Source organism: Gymnoscopelus microlampas (genome assembly GCF_963454915.1).
Source record: "Gymnoscopelus microlampas genome assembly, chromosome: 23".
NCBI classification, from domain to species: Eukaryota; Metazoa; Chordata; class Actinopteri; order Myctophiformes; family Myctophidae; genus Gymnoscopelus; species Gymnoscopelus microlampas.
The window spans coordinates 22,103,178-22,129,339 of record NC_139960.1 but is presented as its reverse complement, the minus strand read 5'-3'; the positions used below and the strand labels follow the sequence as shown (position 1 = coordinate 22,129,339).

The 26,162-nt window shown below is 40.9% G+C and overlaps 1 protein-coding gene across 2 annotated transcripts in view; it reads right to left on the bottom strand.

The window, feature by feature from the left end:
- Positions 1 to 14,067: 14,067 nt before the first annotated feature.
- The window catches only part of bltp3b (bridge-like lipid transfer protein family member 3B), a 47,529-nt gene continuing 35,434 nt past the window's right edge, over positions 14,068 to 26,162 (bottom strand). For both annotated transcript variants that reach the window (XM_084050216.1, XM_084050217.1), the window contains 7 exons: positions 25,887 to 26,035; positions 24,519 to 24,676; positions 23,889 to 24,039; positions 19,785 to 20,050; positions 18,145 to 18,253; positions 17,379 to 17,587; positions 14,068 to 16,975 (listed from right to left, as the gene is read on the bottom strand). In XM_084050216.1, coding sequence (XP_083906342.1) covers positions 16,847 to 16,975; positions 17,379 to 17,587; positions 18,145 to 18,253; positions 19,785 to 20,050; positions 23,889 to 24,039; positions 24,519 to 24,676; positions 25,887 to 26,035 — 1,171 coding nt within the window. In that variant the 3' untranslated portion in view covers positions 14,068 to 16,846. The remainder of the gene's footprint in view (positions 16,976 to 17,378; positions 17,588 to 18,144; positions 18,254 to 19,784; positions 20,051 to 23,888; positions 24,040 to 24,518; positions 24,677 to 25,886; positions 26,036 to 26,162) is intronic.

Here is a 26,162-nt window from a genome sequence, read left to right as displayed (position 1 = left end):
TAGGCTAATTAAAAAAATCAAATAATTAGAGTAAGTAAGAAGTAAAAGTACAGAAAATTGGAAATACCCCAGTAAAGTAAAAAAAATACCTCAAATTGTACTAAGTACTACTTGAGTAAATTTACTTAATAGATACTTTATTTTACACCACTGCCCCCCCCTCCTCTCTCACCCCTCTCGTGCACAGTGCGTGTTCTTACTCCTTGAACAGGGTTGCTAATTGAATTAAATATTATAATACATTAAATAAAGTAATGTAAAATAAACATATTTTATGTATACTATATTATTAGAATACATATATTAAATATATATGTTTGTAAATAAAGATTAAAAAAATCCTTTAGGATTCCAATAGAAAAAATATATATTTTGTAACCAATCCTATTTTCTTCTTACTTTCTTCTTCTTATTAGAATGTATCCAATAGGATTGGTTCCAAAATAATTCTATTACCACAATGCTCTAAACCAGTGGTTCTCAACGTGTGGGTTGGCGACACCCAGGGGGGTCTCCACATGATTTTGGGGGATCCCCAAGATGACAGTCAAGTGACAATTTAAGGAATTAAGACCTTTTTAATACCTTAACAAAAAAACAAAAAAACGAAAGAAAAGAAAAAGATCATTACTGCATCAAAAGTAATCAACAAACTAAAAACTGGTCAAACATTGGCCAAATTGTCAAATAATATAAGAAAGAGGCAAACATTTTTAAAATAGCCAATATACAAGTAGCCTATAGGCTAGATCTGCTATTTTCACAATATTTATCTGTAGAACCGAGTCTAACTAAATGTAATGCCTCAACTCCAACATTCCAAGTGCTCGTCAGGGTGGGGGTCCCCAGTTCAAATAGGATTATTTTCAGTGATGGAAGAACTCACATGTTTTACTCAAGTAAAAGTATCAATACTGCAATATAGATATAATCTGTTACAAGTAGAAGTCCCGTATTCTAAATGCACTTGAGTAAAAGTACAAAAGTATCAGCAATCAGCATCAACATATATACTGTACTTATATCGAAAGTAAAAGTAGCCTACTCTTTGTGCAGAATGTCCCATTTCACAAGTTGAAAATAGCCGATCTACAAGCTCACAATGCATGGCATCACAACCATTGTGAGCTTGTAGAATACATAATCTATATTAAAATGGCCGAAAGCCTACATGTATTTAGTTACTTTACACCACTGATTGTTTTGGGGGGTCATGGCATGAAAAGGTAGAGAAGAAGAACCATATAAAGTAGGCCTACCACCCATATATAACACAAATCTTGCATCCTTGTCCAAATACAAATTATTTTCAGTGGTGTAAAGTAACTAGGCAACATAAGTACAATTTTGAGGTATTTTTTTTACTTTAGGCCTACTGGAGTATTTATTTCCAATTTTCAGTAGCCTACTTTTACTTCTACTCCACTACATCTCAGAGGCAAATATTATACTTTTACTCCACAAAAAATATTTGAAAACTTTAGTTAATAGTTACTTTGTACATTTTGATTATGATTACAAAACATAGGCTGCGCAGGCTATGTTTTTATTACCCACTTCAGCCGTATCTACATTTCGGCAATTTGAAAATAGCCGATTTACAAGATCACAATGGTTGATGCATGCATTGTGAGCTTGTAGATCTGCTATTTTCAAAAGATTTGTATACATTTGAAAACTGAAATAGGAAACTGTACGAAGAGAGCTTTCTACTTTTGGTACTTTAAGTACATTTTAATAATACTTTTGCACTTTTACTCAAGTCATTTTTGAATACTGGAACTTTTACAGAGTATTTCTACATTGTACTTAAGTAAAACAATGTGTGTACTTTTTGCACCACTGATTATTTTCGGGGTCCGTGAAATGAAAAAGTGTGAGAACCACTGGTTTACAAAGCCGCCGTAGTTGTCGAGTGGTGAATGACGCAGCATGCGTGACACAGTTATAAAAACTATGATGCGTTACCCATGCTTGCCGTCTGTGATGGTTTTATAACTCTATCAGGCATGTGATCCGGTCTAAAGCCCGCCTTCCGTATTCGGTCATTTCCACGTACACATTCATGTACACATTGCTTCCGTATCCGCCCTAGAACTTCACCGGATCCAATCAACTTGTTCCTCGACCCGCGCAGGCACGTATTATAGAAACACCTAAATGACACAATTAATGGTATTAGTTTACTTTTTTTGGCAACGCAACCGTCGTGTTTCTTGTGGTCAGGTGAGCTAGGTAGTTAGTTAGTTAATTTATATTTAACTGCTTGTAGAGACACTAGACACGGTTTATTAAGTAAGCTAGCTGCCTGCCACAAGGCCAATATTATTTTATTCAAGAATAATGAAGATATTGAAGATTCATTGACGATTTAATTTATTGGGTGACGGAGCTAGCTAGGCCTGATACATGGCTGTCATAATAGCTAGCTAGCCTGCTATACATCACATGTAATGTTGTGTTGTTTGTTTTGTTTGAAAGCTGTTTGTTTGTGGTTTTAAAAACTAGGCCTGCAGGCAGTGCTGGAAAAGGTATTGAAATGTTTTACTTAAGTAAAAGTGTCAATACTGTAATGTAGAAATACTCTGTTACAAGTAAAAGTCGGGAATTCAAAATTTACTTTGAGTAAAGTACATATTGGCATCAAAATGTACTTTAAGTACCAAAAGTATACTCCTTATGCTGCAGAATGCTTGTAGGTTGGCTATTTTCAAATGGCGGGATTGTATGTAGGGCTGAAGTGGTTAATGTATGTTTTGTAATTTATAATCAAAATCTACAAAGTGGCTATTAACTAAAGTTTTCAAATAATTGTAGTGGAGTAAGTAAAGTACAATATTTGCCTCTGAGATGTAGTGGAGTAGATGTAAAAGTACTGAAAACTGGAGATACTCTAAAGTAAAAACACCTGGAAATTGTACTGAAGTACAGTACTTGAGTAAATGTACTTAGTTACTTTACACCACTGCTTGTGCAGGGCATCTTAAAAACATTTGGAGACACTGTTGGTGAGCATCAGCTCAACATGTGACCATGGTTAATAATGATCAGTTTGTAACAATGAAGAAACCCATAGTTGAACTGGGGAGTGGGGACCTCCACTCTGATAAGCAGTTGAGGCATTACATTTAGTTTGACTCTGTTCCACAGATAAATATTGTGAAAATAGATGTTGTGAGCTTGTAGATCTGCTATTTTTTATATAGTATAATAAGTTGATTACTTTTTATGCAGTAATGGCCTTTTCTTTTCTTTTTTTGTATTAAAAAGGTCTTAAAAGTCCTTAAATTGTCACTTTATTGTCATCTGGGGACCCCCCCCAAAAGACCCACATGTTGAGAACCACTGTTCTAGCTTACAAATACAGAAGAGAGAACATTTCCGCTAGGACAGGAAACACACACACACACACACACACACACACACACACACACACACACACACACACACACACACACACACACACACACACACACACACACACACACACACACACGTTATTTAGATCAGAATTAATTGGTAATAAGTTGCAAGTAATTCATCAATCATTTTGATCAGCCTGTGTAACTACCTAGGTAGATCGATCAATTGATTAGTCTCACACCTTGAATGCCACAACAACTGTCTTATGGAACCATAATCTTATACATAGAGAGACCCCCCCCCCCTTGAGAAAAAATGCAAAACAAAATGTCGAGGCTTATATTTTATTTAAGAGACGTCTATGGGGTTTAGCACATTAGAAACATGACTTGCACATTTTTATAGAGCTACAAAAACCTTGCTTTGTCAATTCTTTGACCTAGGCTGAGGTGTTTTAAGCAGTGTGTCCAAGATGGGTCCAAAACCGCGTAGAGGCACAACCTGCAAAGGAGACACACCTATAAAGACAGGCAGGGCCTGGAAAACTGGCAGTAAGAAATGCACACTCATACATGCAATAATTAATTCTGTCACGGTCATGACATTTTAGTTTGTCATGCAAATCATTGTGATCATGATTTAATGGTGTTTTTGCCATTGAACATTGGCACATATAAATAAACTGAATGCCAAGGGATATATGATAAATAACTTAAACATACAGATAAATTACTGACAATGACCGGTAAGAATAATCACAATACCAATGTACTATGGCCATAGAACAGGCCATACTGTATTTAATGATTTTATATCTTTATTATGATTATGCAAAAAATAATTGTGATTAGCTCAAATAATTGTGGTCACGTGATTATGTAACAATTGGGACAGGCCTAACAGTATAATATATTTTGTCTGTCACACTGTCCAAAAATGTGTCCTCCAAATGTGTAGCTCAACTATGCAAACATTGGTTGCCATGTTTTTTAACTGTTAAATTAAAAAATAAATAGATGTGACAAAATACAGAGGAGACTTTAGCATTAGGTTTAAATATTTTACTGATGTGTTATATTTTTTACAACTCTTCAGAGTACAGGAGGATTCTGCCTAAAGACGGCCCACACTTAGAGCCACTGTCAGAGGAACCAGCGAAAGCTGGAACAAGCAGCCACACTCTCTCACAGAGTTCCAGAATGCAGGTCAGTATTGAGTCAACAAGGTATTTTTTGTAATAACAAAAAAAAAACTTGTAATTAGAGAAGCTATCTACAGTATAGTGTTGTTCATAACCAAGCACCAAACCACTGCACCTCCTTGTGTGGAATAGTTCATCCATATGGAAATTCTGTCATTATCGATTCACCCCCTCTTGAAAGGCAGTCTATTTTTCCTCATAACACAGCAGTGTGACAGTAAAGGCTTTCTCCTTAAACAATATGTATTGTTTTTCTTAAATGTTAATCTGTAGCAATATATGCCTGTTGCAATATATGCACTTCTTTCTCCAAAACAAGTACAGTTCAATGGTGATCAGTCATTGGAGTTCCAAAAAGGGCCGAAAATGAACATGCAGTTACTCCTTTGACCGTATGCAGCATAATCCCCGTCTTCTGAAGCCAAATCACACTGAGATTGCAAATATTCACTACAACTGTTTTCAACAAACATTCACACTCGTTGTGCACGGTGTAAATGTGTGGGGGAGATTTCTCGTTGAGTGTCAATGCATGATCATTGGGTTCAGAAGACTTGCATTATTCAGCACCGGCTGGCTAACGGTCATTTTTAGAACCTTTGAAGAACTTTGTCACCATTGACTTTAGATGTATTGGAGAATGCTTTGACGTTTTATAGTGTGGGTCCCTGGACCCCACTTTTAGAACCACTGCTTTAACAGACCTAGAGTAAGTTAAACCCACAACAGAACAGGGGTGTAAACTCAGCTTCTGAAGTATAAATTATCATGAAATAAAAGATATGCTCACAGTGAGCATTATCAGACTGTGGTGGCATTCTTTGCTCCTTATTTTTCATTAAAATATACTGCATAAAAATGAATACAGTATTACTATAATAGTAATAATAACTAATATTGTTTTACGAGGTCAATGGCGTTAAAGTGATGTCAAAGTGGAGTTCAGTTATTTACCTCTATTTCACTGCTTCCTAGTTCTCTCTCTCTCTCTCTCTCTCTCTCTCTCTCTCACACACTATCACATTGTCTCTTTTTCTTCACTTATATTCAAATACACAGACCAGTAGAGGTACCATCCGTCAAAAGAAGAAGGTACAATTCAAGAGCCCTATGGTGGCTGTACGATTCATGAGCCCTGTGGTGGCTGAACAAATGAGAAGGAGAACAGGTACGCCTGTCCCACTGAGAAATTGGAACGCTGGAGACCCGGTCCGAATGTGTGACCCAGCCAACCAGACGATGGCTAACCCAGGGACGACCACACAGAATAAGATGGTTCTTGAAAAACACAAGCGACCACTGGAAGTGGACCCGCCAGTGCCAAGGTGTCCGGATATGGTCCAGGAGCAAACCGGTTATACCAGCTCCAATGACAATGAAGACTGCAGTCCTTCAGTTACTGATGAAGACTCAAGTTCAGTCTCCCCATCGTCCAGCCAACCGGCCTCCTGTGACAGCCTGGACTCCTCTGTCAGCTTGGGCTCCGATGACAGCCTGGCTTCCTCCGACACCTTGCCCTCCCCTGAGATCCTCCTCACAGATGATTATGGTGGGTGTATGTTGTGTACTGTAAAAGTGTGCACTTTTATTTAAAGCAGGTAAACCGTTTATTTTTAATTACTTTTTTTAAATCAATCAATCATTTCCTGAAAGACTAGTATTTCATCTAAAGATTGCACAAAAAGAATAATACAATAAATATTGAATGGAATAAATCATCTCAAATATAAAACACATTTGGCATCCTTGTGGATCAAGGATGCGTGGCTTGGGTTCCAGTCTACATCTTGTCATGCACTGGATAATGTGCCCTTTTCTCATCACCCAACTGTACAACTAATAATCAGAAATAGTGTTAAAAAAGGATCTCATTTTTTTTTTAAAAACTCATATTTTTGTCCTTTGTATCTAGACAAATCCTTCAAGATTAAAACACCAAAGGTAAGTATATACTTATCTTCAATGTAAAAAGTGATTCACACAAAATGGGATAGGGAAGGGAAAATAATAATTTAGCAAAAGGTCTTACTCTACAGGGTTATATTAATCAAATAAATGTTCTGTCACAGATCAACATAAAGCCCATCAAGTATAAGAAAGTAGGCGTCCTGAAACCTCAGAATGCTGCACAACTGAAAAAGGAAACCACTGTAGAAGCGCCAGGCCAAACCCCCCCAGAGCCAGCCATAACACACCCGGTCCTGGAGCCAGGTGAAACACGCCCGGACCATGCTGTTTATTCTAAAACATATATTCCATGATATGGAACAAACGTCACAGAGGCCCCCATGGATTGATTAATTTCTCTTCCATGTTTGACATTAAGGCATAGGAGACAATAGACTGATATCATAAATAGAATAGCTGAGTCCTGACATATCTCTTCATTCCCTCTGGTTTTGTTGTCTCCTCTCTGCTCTCTCACAGGCGAATCAGTGACACTCGTGTCGCCTCAGTTTTTCACAGGTTTCCCTGTGATGAACTCCACCTTGTTGAACTTGAGCCATGCTGAAAACATGTGCATGCAACTTCGCCCCAACGTATCTACCATCCTTGGTATGAGAATGTTATTTTTATTTGCTTCAAAGAATAAATGACAATGACATTAATCAGAAAGGATACGGAACAGACAGCAGACACAGTCATTATTGTGTTGAGTGACTTTTATGACCTTCTCTCTTGCTCCCTTTTGACAAGTGTAAACAATTTAAAACTTTCAGGAATATGTTTGAAATCATTGATAAAATGCACACGTTTTAATTTATTTTTTCTTTTTCACGGTTATGTGGGTTTAATCAAACCATGAACCCTGTTCTAAGTCAAGTGGATGTTTTCCAGTCTGCATTTTGATAATGACTAATACCCTGTTTGCAGGTTCCCCCACCATTCCTGCTGAAAAGCATGAGAAACGGTAGGCTTTTCACTCATCATAATGCTACAACCACAAGTATTGTTGCTACTTATGCCCTATTTTACACTTTAAAACTCAAAAAAAATTTGCTGATCTACAACCTCACATGCAACGGTTTGTGAACTTGTAGATCAGAATAGAAAAAATGGCCAATGGACAAGCTCACATGCCACGCATTGTGAGCTTCTAAATCAGCTATTTGCGTTTTTTAAACATTTTCACCTATAATGACATACGCAAAATAGGGACGCAGGGTTGAAAGTGATTAACGGTGTCTTTCTGTACTGTATGTACAGTAGTTTCGTTGAAGGCACCGCAGACCAGCATGAATACAGTGAATCATTTAAAGCAGGTAAACCGTTTTTTTTAATTAATTTTTTTAAATCAATCAATCATTTCCTGAAAGACTAGTATTTCATCTAAAGATTGCACAAAAAGAATAATACAATAAATATTGAATGGAATAAATCATCTCAAATATAAAACACATTTGGCATCCTTGTGGATCAAGGATGCGTGGCTTGGGTTCCAGTCTACATCTTGTCATGCACTGGATAATGTGCCCTTTTCTCATCACCCAACTGTACAACTAATAATCAGAAATAGTGTTAAAAAAGGATCTAAATGATTTTTTGTAACTCATATTTTTGTCCTTTGTATCTAGACAAATCCTTCAAGATTAAAACGCCAAAGGTAAGTACATACTTACTTTCAATGTAAAAAGTGATTCACACAAAATGGGATAGGGAAGGGAAAATAATAATTTTGCAAAAGGTCTTACTCTACAGGGTTATATTAATCAAATAAATGTTCTGTCACAGATCAACATAAAGCCCATCAAGTATAAGAAAGTAGGCGTTCTGAAACCTCAGAATGCTACACAACTGAAAAAGGAAACCACTGTAGAAGCGCCAGGCCAAACCCCCCCAGAGCCAGCCATAACACACCCGGTCCTGGAGCCAGGTGAAACACGCCCGGCCCATGCTGTTTATTCTAAAACATATATTCCATGATATGGAACAAACGTTACAGAGGCCCCCATGGATTGATTAATTTCTCTTCCATGTTTGACATTAAGGCATAGGAGACAATAGACTGATATCATAAATAGAATAGCTGAGTCCTGACATATCTCTTCATTCCCTCTGGTTTTGTTGTCTCCTCTCTGCTCTCTCACAGGCGAATCAGTGACACTCGTGTCGCCTCAGTTTTTCACAGGTTTCCCTGTGATGAACTCCACCTTGTTGAACTTGAGCCATGCTGAAAACATGTGCATGCAACTTCGCCCCAACGTATCTACCATCCTTGGTATGAGAATGTTATTTTTATTTGCTTCAAAGAATAAATAACAATGACATTAATCAGAAAGGATACGGAACAGACAGCAGACACAGTCATTATTGTGTTGAGTGACTTTTATGACCTTCTCTCTTGCTCCCTTTTGACAAGTGTAAACAATTTAAAACTTTCAGGAATATGTTTGAAATCATTGATAAAATGCACACGTTTTAATTTATTTTTTCTTTTTCACGGTTATGTGGGTTTAATCAAACCATGAACCCTGTTCTAAGTCAAGTGGATGTTTTCCAGTCTGCATTTTGATAATGACTAATACCCTGTTTGCAGGTTCCCCCACCATTCCTGCTGAAAAGCATGAGAAACGGTAGGCTTTTCACTCATCATAATGCTACAACCACAAGTATTGTTGCTACTTATGCCCTATTTTACACTTTAAAACTTAAAAAAAAATTGCTGATCTACAACCTCACATGCAACGGTTTGTGAACTTGTAGATCAGAATAGAAAAAATGGCCAATTGACAAGCTCACATGCCACGCATTGTGAGCTTCTAAATCAGCTATTTGCATTTTTTAAACATTTTCACCTATAATGACATACGCAAAATAGGGACGCAGGGTTGAAAGTGATTAACGGTGTCTTTCTGTACTGTATGTACAGTAGTTTCGTTGAAGGCACCGCAGACCAGCATGAATACAGTGAATCATTTAAAGCAGGTAAACCGTTTTTTTTTTATTAATTTTTTTAAATCAATCAATCATTTCCTGAAAGACTAGTATTTCATCTAAAGATTGCACAAAAAGAATAATACAATAAATATTGAATGGAATAAATCATCTCAAATATAAAACACATTTGGCATCCTTGTGGATCAAGGATGCGTGGCTTGGGTTCCAGTCTACATCTTGTCATGCTGGATAATGTGCCCTTTTCCCATCACCCAACTGTACAACTAATAATCAGAAATAGTGTTAAAAAAGGATCTAAATGATTTTTTGTAACTCATATTTTTGTCCTTTGTATCTAGACAAATCCTTCAAGATTAAAACGCCAAAGGTAAGTACATACTTACTTTCAATGTAAAAAGTGATTCACACAAAATGGGATAGGGAAGGGAAAATAATAATTTTGCAAAAGGTCTTACTCTACAGGGTTATATTAATCAAATAAATGTTCTGTCACAGATCAACATAAAGCCCATCAAGTATAAGAAAGTAGGCGTCCCGAAATCTCAGAATGCTGCACAACTGAAAAAGGAAACCACTGTAGAAGCGCCAGGCCAAAAACCCCCAGAGCCAGCCATAACACACCCGGCCCCGGTGCCAGGTGAAACACGCCCGGAACCAGAGCGAGCCAAGAAATGCCTGGGGCCAGCCCAAACAGGCCCAGAGCCACCCAAGACACACCCGGGGCCAGCCAAGAAACGCTGGGATCCAGCCCAAATACGCCCAGACCCAGCCAAGAAACGCCCAGGGCGAGCCCAAACGGGCCCAGAGCGAACCAAGAAACGTTCGGATCCAGCCCAAATAGAGCCAGCCAAGAAACGCTCGGGGCCAGCCCAAATGCGCCCAGAGCCAGCCCAGAAACGCCCGGATCCAGCCCAAATACGCCCAGACCCAGCCAAGAAACGCCTGGGGCCAGCACAAACGGGCCCAGAGCGAGCCAAGAAACACCTGGGGCCAGCCCAAATATACCCAGAGCCAGCCAAGAAATGCCCGAATCCAGCCCAAATACGCCCAGGCCCAGCCAAGAAACACCCAGGGCCAGCCCAAACGGGCCCAGAGCCAGCCAAGAAACACCTGGAGCCAGCCCAAACAGGCCCAGAGCGAGCCAAAAAACACCTGGGACCAGCCCAAATACGCCCAGAGCCAGCCAAGAAACACCCGAATCCAGACCATATATGCCCAGACCCACCCAAGTTCTTTAACTTTGCCAGTAAGGAGGCAGAGGAAGCGTACTTTCAGAGAATTAGCGAGAAATATGCCAAAGTCAAACTTCCTCCTACATTTTTCCATATACAGTCAGAGCCAGCCAAAACACCCATGGAGCCCCCGAAGGTCTTAAACTTTTCCAGTAAGGAGGCAGAGGAAGCGTGCTTTCAGAATCTTAGGGAGAGATATGCCAAACTCAAAATTCCTCCTGCATTTCTCAAAGGTTCCTCCTAAATTTACAACTACAATAGCATCCATGTTCTACTAGCTCACAATGCGTCACGACGTGTTGTGAGCATGTAGACTGGCTATTATTGGGATAGAGATTAGGAGTAGAGGGGAAAAAGTTGCTGTTTTAAGAGGCATTTCAATTTTGATGAGAGAAACTTTGCAGTTTGGGTATGGGGGTGCATGTTATGAGTTACTGAGTGAACAGTTCACCATATGGAAGACGTTTTGTTTGTTTGTTGTTGAATATCTTAACTTATTGAAATGTACTTCAAATCATATTTATTAATAATAGTTTTATACAAACTTCCCAAGTCTCACTTATTGCCTCACTGTCTTGATTTATTTTCGTCCCCTCCACATCTCATAGGATCCATTATATGCTTTCATTTGTTTAAAAAAAAAGTCTGAAATGTATTTATTTATTTATTCATACTTAAAATGTATCATTTGAGGTACAGAGTAATAAAACGTGTTGAACTACACAGTGGATTGCATTCCTTCCAACCAAGTGACCACATTTAAAGGTGGGGTAAGTGATCTTGTTAAAATAAGTGTTAAATAGCTATATTGTGATTGTAATCATTGCTAGTGTTTGTTCAGTGACAGAGTTCTCCCTGTCTCTCCAGCTCTTTAATAAACAGAAAATACATTTTCAGGTGGGTTGCCAAATTTCAGCCAATCAAGAGAGTAGTAGTACCCATTTTAGGTTCAATTGAAAATAGAGTTCCAGTTCCAATTTTGTCTACTTATTTCTGTGTAATCACTTACACATTCACTTGTTTACTTTATCCTGTATCTTGAGAGAGCTCTCTTCTGATTGGATCAAATTGGTATCCCTACCTGAAAATGCATTTTCTGTTCACTAAAGAGCTGGAGAGACATGGAGACTCATCCTGTTACTGAACAAACACTATAGCAAGGAGTACTATCAGAATATAGTGATTTAACCTTTTAACAAAAATGATAAAAGGTTTTTTTTTTAACTAAAATATATCATTTATATATATAGACAGACAGACAGACAGACACACACACACAGGCTCTAATGCTTAAAACTTTATAGAACATTTTCCACATTGTCATTGTAACATGAAATAGTAGGGTAAACACAGGTGTTACCAATTATACAAATTAAGGTTGTGTTCCATTCTGGTCAAATAAAGGCTAAAAAGCTGGAAGTGGAACAGAGTATGCCTGTCTACTATTTCATGACAATATGGATGCTGTGAAAAAGGTTTATTTAGTATCACTGGTAAATTGTTGAACCTGCTCCCTGCTACCAGTGATGGAAGAAGTACTCAAAAATTGTACTTACCGGTAAGTAAAAGTATCAATGCCCTATTGTAGAAATATGTTATAAGTACAAGTTCGGTATTCAAAAAACAAAAGTATTGGCATCAAAATATACTTGAAGTAACAAAAGTAAAAGTACTCATTATGCAGAAGGTCCCATTTCACAAGTTATAAAATCCTTTGAAAATAGCAGATCTACAAGCTCACATGTGTATATAAGTATATAGGTTTGAAGTGGTTTTGTAATAATAATCACAATCTACAAAGTAACTAGTAACTAAAGTTTTCAAATAATTATAGTGGAGTAATAGTACAATATTTGCCTCTGAGATATAGTGGAGTAGAAGTAAAAGTATTGAAAATTGGAAATATGCCATTAAAGTAAAATAAAATACCTCGAAATTGTACTTTACAGTATTTGAGTACATGTACTTAGTTACTATCCACCACTGCCTGCTATTGAGGCGATGGGACATCAAGACAAGGAGCACTTAACAGAAAATGGGGACTCAGCCGGCCTTCATATGAAAGAGGAAGTATTTACAGTCGGAGCACATGGGATACTAGGCAACAGAAAAACATAAAGCTTGTATGTGTGCGTGGTTTGCCTAAATACAATTACTCATACTGACTCCCTCACCATCATATAAACATTAACATATGTAAACACAGCCAAACATCAACACATATTCTCTCTCTACCCTGCTCTGTCTCACACAGACACACGCACACACACGGCCTTCTACTGGCTCAGCACCACACTGCACTTTTCCAGCAATAAAATATCATGACCATTTATGTGCACGCTGTCAAAACATTCACCCATGGCAATTCAATGCAGCTCTGCTAACCACCTGCAGAGGTCATTATTGTGTCGCATTTCACGTTGTCAGAGAATAATTGTTAAGTCTTTCATAGTCCTTCATCAGACTTTGTGGCGAAATGCAGTTGCATCAATATTTGTGACCATGAGCAACTACCTAAGCAGGAGACTAAAGAATGGGATGTCATACACAACGTACTGAAGCCACTTTGTGGACTCAAGATGAATTCATTTGTATATCCTTGGCCATTGTAGCACCCTCACTTTGCATAACAGCTCCATAACCAAAAGTAGAGAGGTGCGGTTCACATAATACCTAATGTTCTGCACCCAGATTAGAACCCATGAGGGCACCAGTATGTGGTCAGCACATAATGGTGCGCATAGCATGTCCAGCTGTCGCCATTTATGTTCAAGTCATCGGTTGCCATCGATTAGTCCTGAACTAGATGCCTGAAGCAAAACTGTGTAGGCCCTTTACCTTTAGAAGTTACAACTGTTTAGAAGCAGAAAGAAGTCTCCATATCCCCATTCCCCGGCAAAACTCTGAAAATAACTAGAAAGACGTTAGGGAATCAAGAGGGTAAGGCAAAAGAAAAAAAAAACACTACATCTTGCATTATCCTGATTAAAGTCATCAGATATCTTGAGTGAAGACCCCATTCCTTAGCTGATGTAGGCTAAATCAGTCCCAGTTTGAGGCCATGGACCCCATTTGATAGTCTTTCTTTTATCTCTGGGACCCTGATCTATTGTACACTGTAAAGTCCTCAGTGTTCATTTAACTCCAAGTGTGTACAAATGGGACCAAAACACACACTATCATAGACGGATAGCCCATTGCAGAGCAACAGCATAAAGATGTAGCACAGCTTGAATACAGCCCCAATTTTCTTTTTCATTGGTGATAATGTCACTGGTGTACAAAAACAGAACCTTTATTTTGACAAAATCATTCATGCCAAAGTAGTTACATTAGTTCAAACTAGACACTTAGGATGAAGAGACATTTCACTTTGATACCCTTCTTTATTTCATTAATATTTCAGCAGCTTTGACAGACAATACATCTTATTACTGTTTTCTTTTTTTTACTCCACAGGTATTAAGGGGGTGGAGATTCCCAGATGGAGGCGGGGCCGTGTGATGAGAGAGGCAGAGTCTATTGGAGGCACAACAAAGATGGGAAAAAAACAGATCCCAAAAAGAATCCTCACATACAATCAAAGTGTTCAAAATCCTTCCTCCGACATTTCAAGTCTTGTTACTGTAGTTGTGCAGAGAACATAATTGTGTTCGACCTAATCCACATGAGCCAGAACCACTTAAAGGACTATTCCACTTTGGTAGAGGTTTGGGTTGTGTAGTTACCTTGCCATGATGTAACAACAAAGGTGGGCAAGAAATCAAAAATAATTTCTCCATTGACTAGAGATTGATCATTTAAAATATGCTCCTCATTTGCGGTTACATTGTACGGTGAAGAGACTCAGGAGGAGCTATTTTAGCCTGTAAACGAACGTAAACAAAGCTGATTCTGACAGTATAGATCATCACCAAACCCAGGCCAGTACAGTTTGATTTCTTTAAAAAAATTGTCAACTTCCTATTGATTTAGCTATTTTTATTAGGAAGAATACTCAGGCTGGAACCGCATATCTGGATCTGCAAATAGTGAAATCAACAGGAAGTTGACATTTCTATTAAAAAAACTAACAGTACTGGGTTTTGTTCTATACTGTCAGAATCTGCTTTGTTTACATTCGTTTACGGGCTGAAAAAGAGCCTCCAGAGTGGTTTTGCCATACAATGTAAGTCAATGAGGAGCATATTTTGAATGATGAATTTCTAGTCAATGGAGAAATTATTTTTGATTTCTTGCCCACCTTTGTAGTTACATCATGTCAAGGTAACAACACAACCCAACCTCTACCTAAGTGGGCTTGCCCTTTAAGCCCTGTCGTATGATGGTGTCACGCAACAATAGTGTAAATAGCCGATGCGCAAGCTCACAACGCAGCGAGATGCAACGCGTTATGAGCTTGTACATTGCTGTTGGCTCTATTTTTGTAATAAAAAAAAAAATGTTCACCTAATGACATGCCAAAAATAGGGATGCCAGGTTGCTCAACTTAAAGTGAATTGGGCCAGGCAAAGTTAGCAATGAGTTCAAGTCGGGTACAGATCATGATAGACAATGGGTCGATTCACGGACAAACTCGTTGTGTTGTAAATAGGATTGGCCTTCCATACAGTCGTTGCGAAGAGCCGTTTCGAGGAACACAAAATCAGTTTTGTTCTATTCATATGTGACAGTAGAAGTGCTCTCCCACAGACATGCACAGAGCACGGAACAGCAGCAGATATGGGCAACACTTTGTCTGTGGAAAAAACTACACGTGAAACGTTATGCAAATATAGAAATTTACATAAAAGCACACGCACACACACACAGGACTATATATAGCCAGGCAGCTCAAATGTGCCCATATTAAGCCCGATTCTTAGTCGCACAACAGCGCCGCACGCCATCGCGTTGTGAGCTTGTGGGTCGGCTATTTCCAGTCGCGCGACAGAGCATAAATTAGGCTTTACTCTACCAAGTGTTTTAGGAGAGAGTAGAAAGCACATGTGGGTTAATATGCTTTATACTTATTGGATAATAGATGGGCTACGTTCCCTCTAATCAGTGGTTGCTTTAGAATCGAATGTCTAGGGCTCGGTTAGTTACGGGACTGGGGGCGTGTTGTTTGTACAGGGGTGATATGGACGGTGCCCAGGTTTTCAAAGTGCTGCACACTAAAGCTATTTACACGTAGAAAAATAGGAAAAAAAGTCCGTGCAACTGGACTTCTGGGAGCACCGCTGATAAAGCCGTGAAAGGGAATGTGACTCACTGCATATGAGTTCATTTATTCACTGTAATGAAATGCTTGTTCTGGCTGCAGACGCACACACGCACACACACACACACACACACAGCATAAACAATGAGATTTCTGTAGAAAAACAACTCTTTGCGTATGTGTGTTCACATTCTTATACACATAGGCCTACTGTACACACTCTGAGCAACTACAGTTTGTCATTTTCCCCCTCCCCGATATGAAAGCGTTAAATTACATGTTACATTACAGTGCAGTGCAAAATAAGTCATTCTTTTTTTTTAAGACATTCCTCTGAAGATATGACATTCAATGTTCTCTCGCACCTGTGTGGGACTTTAATGACGCTGATCATGAGAGGAAAGGAACTAGGGTATATATATATTTTTTAATCTTTTAAAACATAAGACGGTAACAAACGGCCGTGGGGGATGAAAGGAGCTGACCTCGAATCTGTGTTTTTGCCTCAGACACGACTCCTAAAACATTGGCCATCAGCCGTACCGTTTTCACACGCATACATACTACTCTTCCTCCTCCCGCGCCTCCTCTCCCTCGTTTCCTCTTGTCCGAGTTTGGCGGAGAGAGTGAGGCCGTAGAAACGAGACAAACTGAAACACACAAAACAATCGTGTCACACTTGAGTCTGCATTGCTTTGCGCGGGGAGGGAGGGAGGAAGGGAGGGGGGGGGTGGACTATGTTAAAAGTCTCAAAGTTGTGTGCTGGCGTACAAAATCAGGGTGAACTGGGCAGTCCAAAACGTTGTTTCCCCCCCCCAACTTGTTGATGTCGCCTTGGATGAGTTAGCAAAAAAAAAAGAAAATCCACACAACAAAATAACAGCCGCGTTGCTTGCTGCTGCCCCCCGGTGGTTATGTGTCAGGACACCTGCGGACAGAAAGCCTGGCTTAGCTGGTGTTGATTTTGAGACTCTTCATGCGGTGCAGAAGTGAGTCCTTCTCCATTTGAGCCTCAGCCAGCGCCATCTTGGCTCTGGAGAGTTCCACTTTCAAACACTCATTCTCCTCGATCAGCATCTGAACAAAAAAAAAGTGACCGAGGGTCAGTGGAAAATACTTGTGAGTGTGAGTGTGTGTTTACTTGTATTACTTTACCACTAATCTCGATGGGTTTCCAGTTTTACCACAAACATAGTAGAATTTGAGTAATCACATACTAAGAACATCAGCAATGTTTGGCTTTAGACTTAGGTTTAACCCATTAAGACCTGAGGCTGATTCTACAAATACCTTCTAAATCAGTAGTTCTCGGACTAACAATATTTTTCAATGTGTTTGCTATTTTGGATTAGCCAACGCAGAAATCTAAAATGACACAGATGCCTTCCCAGTTTTAATGGGTATTCATAAAATTACCGTCCTAAAATGTTGTGTCCTCACAAGTATAGTCATACAAATGTATGCGTTTGTCGCGTGGCACCTTTTCTTTGATGGACACAGTGGGGAGGAAGGGCAGGGGTTGGGTCTGTGTAGCTTTTGGAACGGTGCAGACCATGGCCACAGTCTCTGGGACCGGGCTCAGAGAGGTGTCAATCAGCGGGCCGTCTGTGTCTGCCTTGTTCGGAGAGCTGTCACTCATCAACACGCTGTTGTCCATCTGGGTTTTGTTCTCTGCTGGGCTGTTCTCCACTGAGACGACACGAGGGAAAGCTGTGAGCTGCTTATCATCTGGACATCTATGCATTTGTACTTGTTTTAGACCACGGACCAATTTTTAATGGGTCAGGAGTAAATATTATTATTTTTCCCGTTTCCTGCATTTAAAAAAAAATCATTATTTCAAAAGATTTAAAAAAGTTTAAACAAAAAAAAGTCACAACTTTTCATCAATTAAAAACAATTCCAACGTTTTTCAAATGCATTTCATTATTCCGTAAATAATAATAAAATAAAGCTTTTAAGAAGTAGTGCAACTAGCAGATCAACAAGCTCGCAACGCTGCGCCAAGCGACGCAAGCTTGTCACTAGTTTGGGTCCCGGGCAAATGCCTAATTTCTCTTTTGGGTCTTGAGCTTAACATTTGGGAACCACTGTTTTAGACCATCACTGTTGAGCAAAATCCTTGTATCTCCAGTTTTGCCAATCGTGTTTTAGCCCTCCCAATTAAGTGTGTGTGTGTGTGTGTGTGTGTGTGTGTGTGTGTGTGTGTGTGTGTGTGTGTGTGTGTGTGTGCATGCGTGCATCACCTCCTATAGAGAAGGATCCGTCGTCTCGTCTGTGTATGATCAGACTGTCCACATGCACAGTGATAGGGGAGGGTTCTGGATCGGACGGGTTCTCACGTGGTCCATCATCCTGTGGGAGGTACACGTTGGATTAGTGTGTTTAACTGTGTTAGTGTGTATTCATATGAGTTTTTGGACATTTTTTTCCCCCTCCCAATTCAAAGTGTTATGCCAAGTCCTGATTTCCCCCTGTATTGTAGTCTACTGGTTCTCAACATCGGGTGCAGAGCCAGATCTTCCCCCAGATTCGGCATTGGGGATGATTTCATTCTACTATTATGCCACCAAAATGTGGAATGCCCACCCTCCTTCAAAACAACCATAAAAGAGCACCTGTCTGCAATTTACAACTGGACCTAACAAGTCTCCTAGCTTGCCAAAAGAAATTACGCCCAAATGTTTATCTGTAAATATACTTTTACTGCTCCTGATGATAGTATGTCTTCATACTGTATGTCTTGATGAATTGAATACACAGGACCACAATGGAAACAAGCCCTCGGGGCTTTTTGTGTTATCCTTTTAGCATTATTGTATAACTGTACCTTTGTACTTTTTGCAAACTGTTAATCAGGTTTTAATGACCATGATTAAGAACATACTTCAATTTTATGCATATATATTCGTGCTTGTAAATGCACTCAGAGGTTTAACAGTGCGTTTAACTGTTAGAATGTGCTTAATTCTGTGTGTGTGTGTGTGTGTGTGTGTGTGTGTGTGAGACACAATGTGTTTAGCATATATTTAGGCAAGTCTATATTTAGGCAAGTCTAGGCAAGACATGCACTTAGCACTGTGTGTGCACTACTACTGTAGCTCTCTATATATAAAGGTCTGTGTGTGTGTGTGTGTGTGTGTGTGTGTGTGTGTGTGTGTGTGTGTGTGTGTGTGTGTGTGTGTGTGTGTGTGTGTGTGTGTGTGTGTGAGTATGTATGCATGCAGTGTGTGTGTTACATATATTTAGGCAAGTCTATGTATACAATTTACAATGTAGGCATTTAGCAGACTCTCTTATCCAGAGACTTGTGTGCAAGATAAGAATAAGACAGAAAGAACATTAATCATCAAACGACAGGCTAAACGGTCATAGTAAATATAGTGCCAAGAAAAGCAATCAAGTGCTGCAAAGTAACCAGGATACCAGGTAAACATCAAACCTAGCATCCGTTTAAACCCATGATTCGCAACCATTTTAATTTCAAGGACCCCCAGTTTGATTTGCATTAGGCCACAGGACCCCCAATTGATATGACTTATTTTCATTTCTGGGAAACCCAATCTACACTGTAAGATCCTCAATGTTAATTTAACTCTGAGAGTAAGGGTCCATTTGGTTCTATTTATACACTCTTAAGAGTTAGAGACTTATATGGGTCCATATTTTTAAAACATGTTTTGAAAAATATCGAAAAGGTTGGGAGAATCTTGAATATCTTTTTTCTCTTCCGGTTGCCCCTGGCACAAACCCCTTTCAGATGGGGGTGTCCGTGGCCAAATACATATCAATTTGGGGGTCGGTCCTTGACATGAAAAAGTTTGAGAACCCCCAGAGTCTAAACACCATCCTTTTAAAACAAAGTTGTTGATGTGCGTCCCCCGACCTTCATGTCCAAATGCGTGTCCCTGACGCTGATCTCCATGGGCAGGACCTGCGGGGCCGCATCGTCCTCCAGGAAGAGCGCCAGGTTCCGCAGCGTGGACATCAGGAAGCTGGCACGGTATCCGTGCAGACCCAGCCGCAGGAAGCCGTTGCGCTCGGCCAGCGGGGAGTGGGCGGCGGCGCACGGACCGCTCTCCAGGCGGGCCTGGACCTCCGGGCGACGCGGGGTCTGGTCGCCGGACGCAGCGGCCGCCTCCCCACCACCGGCTGGACACGGAGACGAGGACAGAGAGAGAGAGGTTAGAAGAACGGAGGGAGATTAAAGAAAGAGAGAGACAAGGCAGTGATTTAGAGGAGTGGGTGATGAGAGGGGAAGAAAGAAAGAGAGAGAGAGAGCGACGATTGACAGATGGATGAGAGGACAAAGAGGGACGTGCAGAGAGGAGATATTAGAGGGGGAGATGGAGGGAGAGACAGATGGAGAGATGGAGAGAGTGGGAGAGAGTGATGGCGGGAGGGAGAGAGTGATGGCGGGAGGGAGAGAGAAAGGGACAGAGAGTGAGACAGAGAGGGTGAAAGATGGAGGGGGAGCGAGAGAGACTCCCTAGAGAGAGGTAGGGAGAGGGAGAAGACAGAGAGGGAGAAAGATGGAGGGGGAGCGAGAGAGACGGCGGCACGAGATAGAGAGGTTGGGAGAGGGAGAGAGAGAGACGACAAGAGGGAGAGAGAGGTAAGCCTCCTTATAGTCACCTACACACAGAACATCATTCAGCTGACAGACACATAACACAAAAATCACACTGCCTTCCATTCTGACTCTATAACATGTTTCACATCCTCTTCTAAGTTCTGTGTGTGTGTGTGTGTGTGTGTGTGTGTGTGTGTGTGTGTGTGTGTGTGTGTGTGTGTGTGTGTGTGTGTGTGTGTGTGTGTGAGAGAGCGAGAGAGAGAGAGAAATAGAGTGCACAAGATACAACAGAGGTAAAATACAAGGGGGTGATGCTTCAATGAATACAATTCTGTTACAAAATGACAACACTCTCTGTCCTGCATGGATGAGAGAGAGGGGGGGGGGAGAGAGACAGACAGCAGAAGGGGAGTGAGAGGAATGACAGACAGGCAGAAAATCATCAGCCAAGGACTGAGGGACTGTGATAAGACCAGAGAGAGAGAGAGAAGGAGGTAAGGTAGTGAGGGGGAAAACAGATGGGATTAAGAGAAAGACGAGAAAAAAGAGCTTCAGGGGATGATGAAAGAAGAGGAGTGAGAGAGATAGAGACAGATAGAGAGAGAGAGAGAGAGAGAGAGAGAGAGAGAGAGAGAGAGAGAGAGAGAGAGAGAGGCAGGCTGCCTGAACCAGTGGAGTGAGACTGCAAAGTCTGCTGCAGTGGAGAGAGGAGGATGAAGAGGAGGAGTGGGAGGGGAGGGGAGGCGAACATGGGAGAGGAAGATGAGAAGAGAGAGGAAGACAGGTTGAAGAGGAGAGGAGAGAGAGGAGAGGAGAGGATTTAACAAAATTGGGGAACAGGAGAAGAGGGGGTTCCCTCTCAAAGGGAAAATGGGAGAGCGAAGGATGCATAAAATGGAGAGAGAGAGGGGAACGATTACCAGTATATGAATGGCAGAAAGCAGCACGTGATTGCAGCACACAATAGTACCATTTAATTGGATGTGATTGTGAATGTATGCAGTATGCACACGCACACAAACTCTGGTGCACACACACGCACGCACACACACAAGTCTCTGTGCTTAATGTTGCAAATAAAAGGGAACGCTCGCTCCATTACTGTCATTATTACTCGCTCTTAAGCGCTGGTTCTGCTAGATGACGTGCACACTCTCGCTGTTCCATTCACCTGGAACACTGTCAATCTGTCACATACACACAGCACAAAAGTATTCAAGACATTATGAAACTCTCACACTGACCAACAATAAAGACACACACACACACACACACACACACACACACACACACACACACACACACACACACACACACACACACACACACACACACACACACACACACACACACACACACACACACACACACACACACAGCTCAGTGGGTGCAATGCAACATGTCTGTGTGTATCTACAATGCATGCAGTCGACAGGAGGCCAACTGAAAATTGGAGAAATACACATGAACTGGAACAAACAACTCTAAACACACAGGATTTATTTAATTGAAGCATTTATCAGACACGCTAGGGCAACTTACAAAGTGCAAGATCAGGGTTAATGCCCTTGCACACAGAGTTGAAGCAATAATAGCTTTTAATGCATCCCCAAAACGCACTTATGAAAAACTTGAAAAAAAAAAGAAAAACAAATATGCATTTAGTTTTTTAATCAGACTTTGTGTGCAAGGCCCTTAATAGCAGAGGTTCTCATCCTTTTCTGGATCATGCAGGGCCCACTTAAAAAAAAACATCTCAAAGGCATTTGCGGCCCACCCACCTGACACGGCAGACTTTCAGCTGCCGTGTCAAGTGGTCAGATGGCTGGGCCGCGTGCATCTTCAGAGTTTTAAAGAACAAAATACCATGCCATTTCTTTTTACATTCATTGTTATTCTTTTTCAAATATACTGTATATGCATGTATTCTTTTCAATTATTTGGGGCCCCACTTGCAATATCCTCATGGCCCACAGGTTGAGAATCACTGCCTTAGAGACATGAATCTGAGTCAACAAACGACAGAGTAAAGGGTCACATACTTTAAGTAGAGAAAAACAATTAACCACTTAAACTCTCTATACTTGGTTGACCGGGGTCCCCCAGGGGTCTATCACTTGGCTCCCTCCTTTTTTCCCCTCAACACCAAATGTCTTTTCTGAAAATAGCCGATCTACAAGCTTGCTGCGACTCGCTGCAAGCTTGTAGGTCGGATATTTTCACTGAATGTTCGGCAGTTATGACATGCCCAGAATAGGGACGCTAAGGTTCAAGTGGTTAAGTCCACACAGACGCACGCACACACACACAGGAGAGTGACAGACAGTAGTCATGCATGTTAAATTGTATATGGTGGATTAACACTCTGCTTTACCTTGGCTGCTCTCAGCCGTAGGCATTGGTACGGAATTCACCATACCTGTTGGGAATTATGGGAACGTGAACAACGAGAGGGGCTGACGGTGTGTGTGTGTGTGTGTGTGTGTGTGCCAGGTATTACTATACTTATGAGGCCCAGAGGTCCACACAAGTATAGCAGAAATTGAGAAATCAACCTTGTGGGGACCATTTTCCCCACCAGAGAAATGTGTCCATAGTCCACTCATTTGTTTAGAGCTAAGCTTACATTCAGGCTGGGGTTAGGGTTAAGAGGACTAGGCGTTAGGTATAGGGTTCAGGGTTAGGGTTTGGTTTAGGGTTAAAAAATGCACCAAAAAATGCATTTATAATGAAAAATTAGTCCCGTAACATGTTGTTGTACTCACAATCGTAGTAATACCAAAGTGTGTGTGTGTTTGTGTCCCAAGATTCTGTGTCCAATCTCTGTGTGTGTGTGTGTGTGTGTGTGTGTGTGTGTGTGTGTGTGTGTGTGTTGGACAAGTAAATATAACACTGTATCAGTGTATTAAATAATTTGTCCTCAGTGCCATTCAGTGTAGATGGACTCTATGGTTAATCTAGCAATTTGGCCTGAGTTTCTACTTCGATGATAGCACTTTCATCAATTTCCTTTTTGTATTAGGCTGCTTCTCTATCAACCAAAGTTTTTTTTGCTCTTTGCTGCCCTCTGCTTGTCTCATGGTGCCACTACTGGAACAAAACAAACAATGTAATTCCCACATGACTGCAAAGTGCTCTTATTTTAGCACTCTTATTTTTATTTTCTGTTTCGTCTACAGAACACATTTACAACTACCTTAAGGAGGAGAGGAGTTTGTTGCTTTTATCAGATCAAATGACGCATCTCATGCCTATTAGTTTTATCTGAATTCTAAAAGTGAACCATGTGGCTTTTGCATCTTATTAAATTACATTACAACGTCACAGATCACATGTCCATCTGTTAGAGAGTCATTAATGATATATATATATATAGAGAGAGAGAGAGAAAGAGAGAGAGAGAGATGAACATCTTACCCAGACTGCGGTTGCTGAGGTACTGTCTGAGACTGATGTTGCCCAGCTGGTTGGGTCGGACCTGGCCCAACTCCAGGGCCAGGGCTGTGCTCTCCCCCACCGCCTCCATGCCCACACACACAGACTGCACCTTCAGCACCAGCACCGACACCTGGGGACAGACTCACTCTTTATGCAGCCATTTATCTTGCAACATGCATCGCACACTTTGGGTGGCAGTGGCTTAGGAATCGGAGGGTTCGCGGCAGTGTTGCCAGATTCTGTGAGAGAAACAAGCAACCAGGTCTAGGAAAACCAGCCCAAAAGAAGCGACTATGGGCCACATGAGCACTTTAACATTTACATCAGCTATTTGAAAATAGCAGATCTACAAGCTCACAACGCGTCGCGATGCGACGCGTTGTGAGCTTGTAGATCGGCTATTTTCAAATAACATCTTGCGGGGAAATTATAATAAGCAGATCTGGCAACCCTGGTTCCCGGCTCTGACTCGTCTTGAGTGTTCTTGAGCAAGGCGTCACGCTCATGTCATCATGACTCGTCATAACCATATAAGGAGTTCCCAATGCAGCTACGCCCAAATATGGAGTGTAAATATATCGCCGTAGCCGATGTAAACAAACATCTTACTATGTCTTTGGTGGGTTCGTCGATGCTCTGAGAGGTGGCGCTGACCGTGTCCGGGGACACGCCCCCCTCCTGCTCCGGACCAATGGTAGCCTCGTTGGCACTCTCCGTGGCGCTCTGTTCACTCACCGCGTCCTTGAAGCCCGAGATGGATACGTCGTCTGTCTCCAACGCATGCAGGGACACAAAGTTGGTCAGCGTGTGTAGGGACAATGAGGGTGCCGTTGCATATCGTCTCTGTCGGGTTGAAACCTCATATGTCCTCATGTTACTTTTCAGGACTCAAATTCAAAAACTTCAAAAGTTATGGAGATAAGAGGTTTCTGCCCGACAGCAATGATATGTGCTACAACAGTGGTTTTCTAACTTATTGTGCCAATCTATAAGCTTACAACACATCGCAGCTTGTAGATCGGGTATTTTTAGCAATTGTCTAAGTATTTATTGATGAAAATACTACTACTACTACTTTCCTATAATGACATGCCCAAAAGAGGGGCGCCAGGTTGAAAGCGGTTCAAATATATCTATTTTTAGGATACAGAATTTGCCTCCGTCTTGGGAAATGACTGCACACAAAGTAGTAAATGAAACGTAATTAGTAACATTTTGTATGGTGGTATACTGTATATTGCAATAATAACATGCGTGTGGTTGTCACAAAATCCCAAGGTGCACCTGGCCTCATCTCACGGCACGGTTTGAGAACCACTGTATGTACAATAAAAAGAGCTTTTCCTGTCACTCTGTAACCACATTACATGATTAGTAGCACAATGCTTTTAGGGTTTGGAGTTGTAATTATGGCTGGTTTATATTGAGTTGCGCACCAATGTTGTGCACCAAAAATAGTAGGGTTGTCCGATATTGGCTTTTTTACCGATAACCGATATACCGATATTGTCCAACTCTTAATTACCGATACCGATATCAACCGATACCGATATATGCGGGGATTATTGTGATTAGGGTAAGCTCAAATTTCATATCACACACACCATATACAGTAAGAACTCCTGTAACTTATTTATAAAGCAAAAAAAAAAAAAAAAAAAAAAAAAATGTTTTTTTTTTTTTTTCAAAAAACGATACCGATATTTTCCCGATATCAATTTTTATGCTAATATCGGCCGATAATATCGGGAGGCCGATAAAATCGGACATCCCTAAAAAATAGCATATCTACAAGCTTGTACATCAGCAATGTTTGGCTTTAGGGTTAGGGATCAAAATGAAAAATTGCATTCATAAAACGGTTGTTCTAAAATGTTGATGTCTTCACAAATATAGTAATACAAACGTGTGTGTGTGTGTGTGTGTGTGTGTGTGTGTGTGTGTGTTTGTGCACGTGCGTGAGCATGCGTGTCCCACCTCTCTCCAGCAGGCTGTAGGTGTCTCCGTCCTCCATCAGGTAGCTGTCTATGGAGAGATCGTCCAGAGACTGCAGAGACGGACTCTTCTTCATGTTCTTGTAGGACACGGAGAAACTGGACTGCGAGCGGTCGCGCATGAGACGACCACTAGGAAGAACACACAGTCAACACGTCACCTGCACATTCTGTGGGTGTGTGTGTATGTGTGTAGATCAGTGGTTCTCAAGCATTTTCAAATTGAAGTATTTGTCCATGGGACCCCTGGAACTCCCTC